The sequence below is a fragment of the Thamnophis sirtalis genome, unplaced genomic scaffold (assembly GCF_051295495.1).
Source record: "Thamnophis sirtalis isolate CommonGarterSnake01/CBP01778 unplaced genomic scaffold, rThaSir2_p1.2 scaffold_12, whole genome shotgun sequence".
NCBI classification, from domain to species: Eukaryota; Metazoa; Chordata; class Lepidosauria; order Squamata; family Natricidae; genus Thamnophis; species Thamnophis sirtalis.
Genome location: NW_028261392.1, coordinates 58,640,155 through 58,650,762, shown reverse-complemented (window position 1 = coordinate 58,650,762; position 10,608 = coordinate 58,640,155). Strand labels below are relative to the sequence as shown.

The following is a 10,608-nucleotide window of genomic DNA, read 5'->3' as shown; positions in this document are numbered from 1 at the left end:
CTGTAAACCGCTTAGAGAGGGCTGAAAGCCCTATGAAGCGGTATATAAGTCTACTGCTATTGCTATTGCTATATGGTGCCTACTAGGTCCATCTCTCAATCGCCAGTCAGGGCCCTGGGAAAGGCTGGCAAACATTTTTGCATGGCAACATACAGCTGCGGCTCCCCTCCCCACCCAGCGTTGTATAATCCAGGTGGCGACTAGCCCGCCTGTGTGCGTGATTGAGCTGGGGGAGAAGATGCAAAGGAGGAGGAAGGCAGCCAACTCCGAGACGAGCCCGCTCGCCTGATCTTCTCCTTCTCCTCCGCCTGCCTTCGCTCCGTTGCAGCGCCTTGGAGACAAAGAGCCTCCCACAATCCGCCCCTTTCGTGATTGAATTGCAACCGCAAGCCCCTTTCTGGACCAGGGATCTTCTTCCCCGCCCCCTCGGCCGGCTCCTCTGTGCCTGCAAGGCGAGGCGGCTCAGGCGCAAGATGGCTTTAGCTGCCGTTTGCATCTGGCTGGCTTGCTGCTGCTGCAGCCTCACGGCCGCCGCCGTTGCCAATGCCGCCGCTGCCAATGCCGCCGCCGCCGCCGCCGGGCCCGCGGCTGCCGGGCCGGCTGAAGCAGGCGGGGACCCTTCCAAGGAAATGGAGTGCAAACTGAAGAGCATCACCGTGTCAGCGTTGCCCTTCTTGAGGGAGAACGACTTGAGCATCATGCACAGCCCTTCGGCCTCTGAGCCCAAGCTGCTCTTCTCGGTCCGCAATGATTTCCCCGGCGAGATGGTGGTGGTCGATGACTTGGAGAACACCGAGCTGCCCTACTTCGTGCTGGGTGAGTCCCCCCCTTCACCCCTCCCTCCGGCCTAGTTGCCCCTTCTCTTAATCACAGGCCCAAACTCTTCCGCTTCTTGGCTGGATTGCGACGCTCCCAAGCTATGGCCACCACTCCAAGTTGGCAACCAGGTTGATTCCTTGCCACCCCAAAGGCCTTTGGTGCCAATGAGGACGCGCCGTCTCCTGGCTGAGAGAAACGGGGGGGAGAAAGGCTGCAGTGGCTAGGAACTGGCTCCATAGCTTGCAGACTGCACACTCCTTACCCTTTCTCTAGTTGCGCGGCGGCGGAGGGAAAGAGGGAGCCGGTAGGTGGGCGCAGCGCGCGCAGGTGGGTAGTTTGAAGGCTCGAGCGGGGGTTTCTGGACTCCAGAACACCCGCTGCCACTGCCTCGGTTTCCCTGGAGTGGAGAGGAGAGCATTTGAGAGAGGCCAAGCTAGGCCCAGCCTCCCTGCGCGTTGCCTAGAGAAAGAAGGGTTTGGGCAAGTGGAGAGATGCTGCTTCTGCTTCACCTGTATTATTCGCTTGTTGAACCGAGTGATGGGAAGCTGCGAGGGAGATTACCCTGAGCAGACTCCTTGCCTCCGTGCACACAGCAGGTGGAGCTGTGTGGGTGAGGACCTGGAGCAGCGGGTGACACTGTTGCTGCTTGCTCATCAGAGGGGGGGCTCTGAAGAGGATGACAAGGAGTCATCCGAGGCTGCTTGCAGTGCCCCACTCAAACAGAAACTACTCCAGTCCACTCGGCCTTGTTCTATTTTACCTCAAATGTGATTACATTCTGGATCACTGTGTCATGTAAAACCCAAAAATGGGTTATCTATGGATAGCCACCTCATATAAATAACAGCCACTATCTCCCATTTTCTAACTAAGCTGGCAGATAGAATTAAGCTTCTCCAAGCAGTCTGAATACTGCAGGATGTGAAATGAATGGGAATAATCAAAATTTCAGTATGCTCAGGATCTTTGCTGTTATTAAGCTTTTGTGATATCAACTTTTTGTTCATTAGTTCGACATTGTCTTGATGTCTTCTTGGGAAGGGATGTTGTTGGATAATGACAATCCAATGACATGGGATTCCTGCATTTTGTTTTAAAGTATAGGCATTTCCCTTCAGAAATTACCAATGGTTGATCAAAGCTGGTATACTCAGATAAAATTTAATCCCCTAAATTATGGGCCAGGAGCCAAAGAAGCATGTTTACAAATCATATCTTTGTGATAGATTAAACATGAAGAATTGCTTATATTCCAGAAGAGGAATTGTCATAAGGCTGTTCAAACAAGAATTGAGGCTGAGATAATCCCATCAATTGAAATTTGTTAAGTTGCTAGGAAATTCTGATTAAGGACCGTGATCTTACTCAACGGGTCAAGTAGTGGTCAGTAATGGACCTGTGTGGAATTGGGCCCATTTGGGTAATTAAATCCAATCTAGGTTTCAGTAGAGAGATACAAATCAAAGCATCCCTCAGTGTTCCTAGCTGAATTGCTTTGAGGATAAACCTCAGTGAAAGAGGTTTAAATGAGTATGAATGGCTCCACCATTGAAATAATACTGGCTTGTTTTTGGCAAAAGCCAAGGCAGGAAAAACGCATATTGTTATTAAAACGATGATTATAGCAGCCAAGCATAGAGACAGCACATACTCTGTCACCTAGAGGGTTAGTTGTGGCTCATTTTCTTCAATAGCAGCTGGTATAAAACTAGGGCTGAGGAATGATCCTGAGCTAACCTTTGATACCCAATTATTATTATATTATATATTGATTTAATGAAGCATTTGGTATTCCCACTCAGTGTTCATTCCAAGAGTGGCTCAGTACAGAATCTTAAAACCAGATAATTAAATTGTGATGATGAAATGTTAACAGTCTAGTTAAACATAGATTTTTCAAATAATAAAAAAAAACTTTTATTTATGCCAATGAAAGAGTTTTGGTACCAAGTAAATATTTTGGGGTAAAAGAGTTCCAGAGTCAAGTTTCTATCCCAGAAAAATAGACAGGTAGGTGTCCCTTAAGTTTTATTTTCTTTGTGTTGTAGCAACATGTATGTGTCCTGATTCTAGATTACACCTTTTTGGAAATAATTTCTTTCTCGTAGTAGATATGAATCCTAGTGAGAAAATTGATCAGATGTGAACAAATTTATTAAGCTTCAGAGTTTAAGATTCTTTTTTTTTTTTTGCCTTTTGGGTTTTTGGCTGTCCTAGAAATTTAGAGAAGGGTTCTTGAGATTTAATAGAAAAGAAATCCACTATTTTCTCCAATTTCTTCATCCAAGTTTGAGTATGGGCTATGTTGATTGTACTGCTGGGAATTTCATCCAGGAATATCTAGGGGTCTGAAAGGTTTTTACCCTTCCTGTTCAGTGGTGTACATTTCCACCCCAATTTTACAGGCTCTATCCATTTTTTACTTGTCAACCCCCACCCCTCTTTACCCTCAGGTCAGCAAAAAAAGTAGAAGGTGGTATTATACAGGAAATGTAAAAGAAGGGAAGACTTGACATAGTTTTCCTTTGGATTGGATTGGATTGGATTTATTACATTTATATGCCGCCCTTTTCCCCGAAGGGGACTCAGGGCAGCTCACAATTCAGTCAGGGAAGGGGGTACAGACAGGGGATTAAAAAAAAAAAAACGAACATAGCAATACACAATTAAAACACACAACAACCATACCATTCGAGGAGGGGGGCAAAAGCTCTTTAGCCCCAGGCCTGTCAGAACAGCCAGGTTTTAAGGGCTTTGCAGAAGGCCTGGAGGGTGGTGAGGGTTCGAATCTCCACGGGGAGTTCGTTCCAGAGGGTCGGAGCAGCCACAGAGAAGGCTCTCCTCCGGGTAGTCGCCAGTCGGCATTGGCCGGCGGATGGAATTCGGAGGAGGCCTAATCTGTGGGATCTGATCGGTCTATTGGAGGTAATTGGCAGCAGGCGGTCTCTCAAGTACCCAGGTCCAATTCCATGAAGGGCTTTGCTATACTGTAGTCCCAAAGGAACAGTGTCTCTTCCATCCCACTTGTTTAAAATTAGCCTTGGAAGAGAAATACCTTTAAATGCTGCTGGATTGAAAGAAGCCTCCTGTATCCAGAATATTTTATGCAGTTGTGTGGCACCCATTGGCATGTTTGACCCTTTTCTTGGTTCACTCATTTGGGCATATGGTCGTGCTAAATATGGAGAAGTGGTGAAGGCTGGGTTGAAAGGAACTATTACATCACCAAATCATGTCCTTTGCCACACTTTAAGACATAGAAGAGATGGTAAATCAAAACCAAAAGGTGTGTGTCTGTGGGAGAATCTCAGGTATTTTCCGGACCAAGGGATAGGAGGCTCAAGTGGCTGGTATTAACACGCCCATTTGGCCACAAGACTGGGATGAAGCTGAAGACACGCCTCTGTGCTCCACCCCTCCTTCTCCACTTCATCCGGCTAAAAACGAGACATATTTTTAACTTCTCCTGCGATTTCTATCTCTACTGGAACCTCCTTGCCTCTGCAGCCACCGTAGCTAGCTCTCTGCTCTACACTGTAAGTAGCTCTACGTGGTTTTCCTTTCTAACCACCAGGGAGTGTCACTTTGTATCCTTGGGATCAGAGCAGTGGTGGGTTTCAAAAATTGTTCGAACCTACTCTGTGGGTGTGGCCTCCTTTGTGGGAGTGGTTTGCCACCCATGTGACCGGATGGGAGTGGCTTGCCACCCATGTGACCGGATGGGAGTGGCTTGCCGCCCATGTGACCTGATATGAAGATGCCGACGACACTTGTCAGAACCAACTGAAATTACCTCACACACAGCACTGGCATGCATAAGAATAGGATGTAAACTTGTTTTTTAAAAGGCATCTTTGGTTTGCGTTAAAACAACTTCGACACACGCAATGTTCTGATTGCACCACAAACGCAGTAGTCATCCTTACCTTTCACAGAGGCACTGAGTTTTATAAATAGGAGCATGATAGTGTAGAATAATCCTATCCAAGGACCAGTGGTGGGTTTCAAAAAAATTTGGAACCTCTTCTGTAGGTGTGGCCTGCTTTCCGGGTCCACTGGTGGAACCTCTTCTAACTGGTTCGGTAGATTTGACGAACCGGTTCTACCGAATAGGTGCGAACTGGTAGGAACCCACCTCTGGATCAGAGAGAGCGCTGGGGTCACGGCAGCCATTTCCGGCTTTGTCAAGCACGTGGCACCGATCCCTGGGGGTCTTTATGTGATCAGGAGGCTAGAGGGTAGGGATTCCCAGCCCAGAGCCCCCCCCCACATCACACCAATCTACTGGAAATGGCTTCGGCGGCTGGCTTCGAGCGGCGGAGAGCACAGAGCACTGGGAAGAGAGCAAAGAAGGGTATTTTTTGAACAGTGAACACGCCGCGGAGTGGAGGAGAGCGCGCGAAGTGACCCGGTCCAAGGCAAGTCTCAGCGGCAGCCCCCAGACACCATTCTCGGTGCTGAGGCAGGGGCTGCCCAGAAGGGGAGAAAGCAGCATTCATTCAGTTTGTTTTCTCCTTAACTGTTGCAGCGGAAGAGAGGGAGAGCCAGGAAGCTGCGCAAGGTGGGTGAGTAGTTTTTTCTTTAATTTCCTTATTCCCCTACGTGGCCAAGATGGCGGAGGAGGCGGCGGGGTCTCCTTCTCCCTCATGCTCCCCTAGGGAGGGACCTTCAACCAGGCAGCGACCCATTGCTTCTGCCAGGGCCCTTAAGGCTGCAAACTCCCGCCCTTCTCGTGCCACCCAGAGGGACGAACTGAGGAGGCACAAGGCTCTCTCAAAGACCTTTTCCAGGGCTGAAAAACTCAGGGCCTTGCAAGGTAGGCTTAGTGCCTCCCCCCCCCCCCCATTCCAGATCCCCATTGGGGAGTGAGTTCCAGCCTGGACTCCCTCCAGATTCCCCATGGAGATTTTTGGGGGAAAGGTCTCCTTCTCCTCCCCTTTCCCTGGAGGACCAGGATTTGGACTTGGAAGATTCCTGTGCCCACGTGTATCCTAGGGAGGATCAGGCCCTGCCCAAGTCCAGTCTAGTTCCCCAAGCTGGGGTAGCACAGGAACGAGAGAATTCCGGCTGGGATTCTCTGGATGTAGGTGATCTGCCAAGGGGGCTGCAAAATCTAATCAAAAGAGCAATTGCCTCTGGAATTGCGCATGGATTGCAGCAGCAGACTGCTCGGTCCTTAGCACCAGATCAAGGTGGGAATCCTAGGCCCAGCTCATCCCAGGCTCAGCCTCCATCCAATCCTGTGAGCTGCTCCATCTCTCCTTCTCTCATTAGTGAAGGTTCAGTAGCAGGGGACAGACCTCAGAGAGATCCTGACCTGTCTGAAGATGAGGATGATGATAATCCGGAAACTCTGGCATTTACTGGACGATTCCCCCCAAATTTATTCCGGTCTCTTCTACGCAAAGCGCGTGCTACTGCACAGGTAGAAGGGGGGGGGGATAGAAGGAAGAGACAATGTCGTGACAACACAACGTGCGGTCTCGATAGTCCAAGACTGCCGTTGACACTTTTGTCACTGGATGGTCTAGCAAGACCTAAACCGTCCTGTAGAGATGGTGAACAGGAAGACAAATCCTTGCTGGTCTCAGGGACATCACAAAGTCCCTGATTGACCCAAGGGAAGCACTTCAAGCCAGCGGCAAACAGGCAGCCCCCAGGCTGACGAAGTCGGAGACGGCTCCAGAAGGAAGGAAGTGAAAGTGAGTCCATCGGGTGAGATTTTTTTTTTATTTTGAGAAAGATTGCCCAAAGAAAATTTTTTTTAAAGATAAATTAGTCCTTTAAGTAAAAGAATAAAGCGGCGAATTTAATTCTTATTGGACTGCCATGGAAAGTTCTTGTTTTTTCTTGTAACAATATTTTGTGGATTGAAGTGACCGTAACGTTTCCTATTTCTCCGCTTGAAGTGAATGGATTGATTTTTTTCCTCTATTTTTTATCATCTTATTTTTTGGCTTGAATTAAAAACCCCTTTTTATTTTAACAAATTGTCCCTACCATTTGTTATTAATTCCACCAAAGACAACTAAAGATTTTTGTTTTCCATAAATTTGAGACAAGTATGAAAAAGTGAATCTACCATTCGGAAGCCAGAGTCTGGAGTTCTCTCTTTGAAACAATGTATCCTTTGTTCATTCCTCTTAATCTTATTGACTTTGTATCTGAAGGTTTAGATTTAGATTTAGATTTTATTAATATTTATAGGCCGCCCTTTTCCCTGAGGGGACTCAGGGCGGCTTACATAAAATAGGGAAGGGGGGGTACAAGACAATAAACACAAAACAATACATAAGAGTAAAATAGTACACAACATTCATTCATCATTCGGGTGGGGACAGATTATAATCTTTATCCCCAGGCCTGACGGGCTAGCCAGGTCTTAAGGGCTGTGCGGAAGGTCTGGACGGTGGTGAGGGTACGAATCTCCACGGGAAGATCGTTCCAAAGGGTCGGAGCTACTACTGAAAAGGCTCTCCTCCGTGTGGTTGCCAGTCGACACTGACTGGCAGATGGAACTCGGAGGAGGCCTAATCTATGCGATCTAATTGGTCGCAAAGAGGTAATTGGCAGGAGGCGGTCTCTCAAGTACGCAGATCCACTACCATGAAGGGCTTTATGAGTGACAAGTAGCACCTTGAAGCGCACCCGGAGATCAACAGGTAGCCAGCGCAGCTCGCGGAGGATTGCAACTTGCTTACAAAATCTGATAAAGAGTCAAGGGCACGAATTGTTTTTTGCAGGTGCTCTTGGAAAATTTAGCCCACCACGGCCTTGGTACTGCAGGTCCTGGAATTCATCCAGGACAGCCTAGACAAGGGTCTTGCCCTGGGGATTGTGCGCAGGCAACTAGTCAGCTTGCCACGATCTTCCTGGGCGAGGGCCTGGTTCCTCTCACCCAACTTCCTGTTGTGAAGAGGTTCCTTCGGGGGGTCTCCAACCTGCACCCCCCCAGGGGTGCATAGATTCCCCATGTGGAATCTTCCCACCATGCTACGGGCTCTCATGGAGGAGCCCTTTGAGCCATTGAGAACGGTTAGCCTGAAACACCTAACCCGTAAGGTGGTATTCCTAGTCGCCATCACGTCGGCTAGAAGGGTGTCAGAACTAGGAGCACTCTCCTCTAGGAAGGACTTGTGCATGTTCCACAACAGGGTCATGTTGAGGTTGGACCCAGCCTTCCTTCCTAAGGTGAATTCCATATTCCACCATTCCCAGGAACTTGTTCTCCTCAATTTCTGCCCTAATCCAGCTAGGGAATGGGAACAGCAGTGGCACCGGTTGGACATCAGATGGGCCCTGCGTATTTACCTGAAGCGGACAGCCTCCTTCCAGAGGTCAGAGGCACTCTTCCTATCTTTCCAACCATCGTCTTTGGGTAGGAGGGTAACGCCTTCCATCATTAGCCTGTGGATCCGCTTAGGCATCTCCCTAGCATACAAATCACAGAGTTTGCCAGTGCCGGCTGGCATCACAGCACAGTCGATGAGGAGCGCTGCCACCTCGGCGGCTTGAGCCTCCCAGGTCCTCATAGAGGACGTTTGCAGAGCAGCTACATGGACATCCCCATCACCGTTTATCCGACATTACAGCTTGGACGAGTTCTCATCGGCTGATGCAGAATTTGGGCGCAGGGTGCTACAGCAGTTTATTGCAGAGCATGAGTTCCCCGCCCATGGGACTTAGCTTTGGTAGGTCCCATCCACTGGAGCCTCTTGTCCCTCGCTCCAGAAAATGGCAGTTGGTCTTACCTGAACTGCTATTTTCGGGGCTTGGACAGGAGGCTCCAGTTCCCGCCCTAGGTAGTATGATAGCTGGGGTGGTGGGAGTTCTCCTTTGTTCCTTGTTTTCAGGTCTGAGGGGAGCTCACTTCGATGAAGTGGAGAAGGAAGGGTGGAGCACAGAGGCATGTCTTCAGCTTTATCCCAGTCTAGTGGCCAAATGGGCGTATCAATACCATCCACTGGAGCAGAGGTGGGTTCCTACCAGTTCGCACCAGTTTGGTAGAACCGGTTCGTCAAATCTACCGAACCGGTTAGAAGAGGTTCCACCAGTGGACACGGAAAGCAGGCCACACCTACAGAAGAGGTTCCAAAATTTTTTGAAACCCACCACTCTCTCTCTCTCTCTCTCTCTCACACACACACACACAGACTCACACAGAGAGAGAAAGAGAAAGAGAAAGGAAGGAAGAAAGAAAGAAAGAAAGGAAAAAAGAAAGAAAAATTGAGAGAGAGATGAAAGAAAAAAAGGAAAAAGGGCAGAGACAAAAGGAAGGAAAGAGAGAGAGAGAGAGAGAGAGAGAGAGAGAGAGAGAGAGAGATGGCCGACAAGCCACTCCCACCAGGTCACATGGCCAGCAAGCCACTCCCACAAAGGAGACCACACCCACAGAGTAGGTTTGAAAAATTTTTGAAACCCACCACTGCACTGGAGCCTCCTGTCCAAGGCCCGAAAATAGCAGTTCAGGTAAGACCAACTGCCATTCTGACAGTAGGAGGACAACAATTTTCTTTCTAGCTTTTCCTACAGAAGAATAAATTCAAAGAAGAACAAAGCAATTATACAGTATATCGTGTGTATTTTACCTTTGTAATCTATGTTGGGTGTCTTTTTACATTCTGTCAACAATGAGCCAGTGTAATGAAACTTGATATATAAAATTTGTGATGTGTATCCTTAATTATTACCTGACATCCTATACAGCTGCAGAACATTTGCATAAAATTTTTCCTGGGCAACCTTTCTTTCATTTAATATCTGGTTACCTAGCCCATCAGGTAGATGGCATACGTTTTACAGAGGAATGGTTCTTTGAAAATAGGGAGTTGAAAACCATTGATTTTTGCAGGGCATACAAAATAAATTGTTCCAGATTTCTTTCCCGTAATTTTTCTGTGTGACTCACTGATAGGGCATCATAAAGAACTTATATTGCATTATTGATGTTGCGTTCGTTATGTTTTTGAAACTAGATTCTAAATGTTATTTCATGTGGCACATAAGGGTGAGGCAAGGCACCAATCTTCATGACAAATCTGGAAATGAAGCTAATTGCAACTCCTCTTGAAAATGCTATTTCTTACCATTGTACTGAAGAAAAAGAAGTGTTCTGTTTTAGAATCTTCTGCTTTAGATTATTGGGATAAGTAGCAGAAAGTCAGATTTTTTTAATCTTCTCACTCTGCTAGAGAGAATGGTCTATAGCGGTAGGCCCCCAACCAGTGGTGGGTTTCAAAAATTGTTCGAACCTACTCTGTGGGTGTGGCCTCCTTTGTGGGAGTGGCTTGCCGCCCATGTGACCGGATGGGAGTGGCTTGCCACCCATGTGACCGGATATGAAGATGCCGACGGCACTTGTCAGAACCACCTTAAATTATCTCACACACAGCACTGGCATGCATAAGAATATGATGTCAACTTGTTTTTTAAAAGGCATCTTTGGTTTGCGTTAAAACAACTTCAACACACGCAATGTTCTGATTGCACCACAAACGCAGTAGTCATCCTTACCTTTCACAGAGGCACTGAGTTTTATAAATAGGAGCATGATAGTGTAGAATAATCATATCCAAGGACCAGTGGTGGGTTTCAAAAAAAATTGGGACCTCTTCTGTAGGTGTGGCCTGCTTTCCGGGTCCACTGGTGGAACCTCTTCTAACCGGTTCGGTAGATTTGACGAACCTGTTCTACCGAATAGGTGCGAACTGGTAGGAACCCACCTCTGCCCCCAACCTTTTGAGCACCAGGGACTTGTTCCATGGGGAAATGTTTTCCAGTGGGCCAGAG

At 47.8% G+C, this 10,608-nt stretch overlaps 1 protein-coding gene across 2 annotated transcripts in view; it reads left to right on the top strand.

Moving 5' to 3' along the window:
* Positions 1-473: 473 nt before the first annotated feature.
* ASTN1 (astrotactin 1) overlaps positions 474-10,608 on the top strand; it is a 289,142-nt gene continuing 279,007 nt past the window's right edge. For both annotated transcript variants that reach the window (XM_087726796.1, XM_087726795.1), the window contains exon 1: positions 474-816. In XM_087726796.1, coding sequence (XP_087582922.1) covers positions 474-816 — 343 coding nt within the window. The remainder of the gene's footprint in view (positions 817-10,608) is intronic.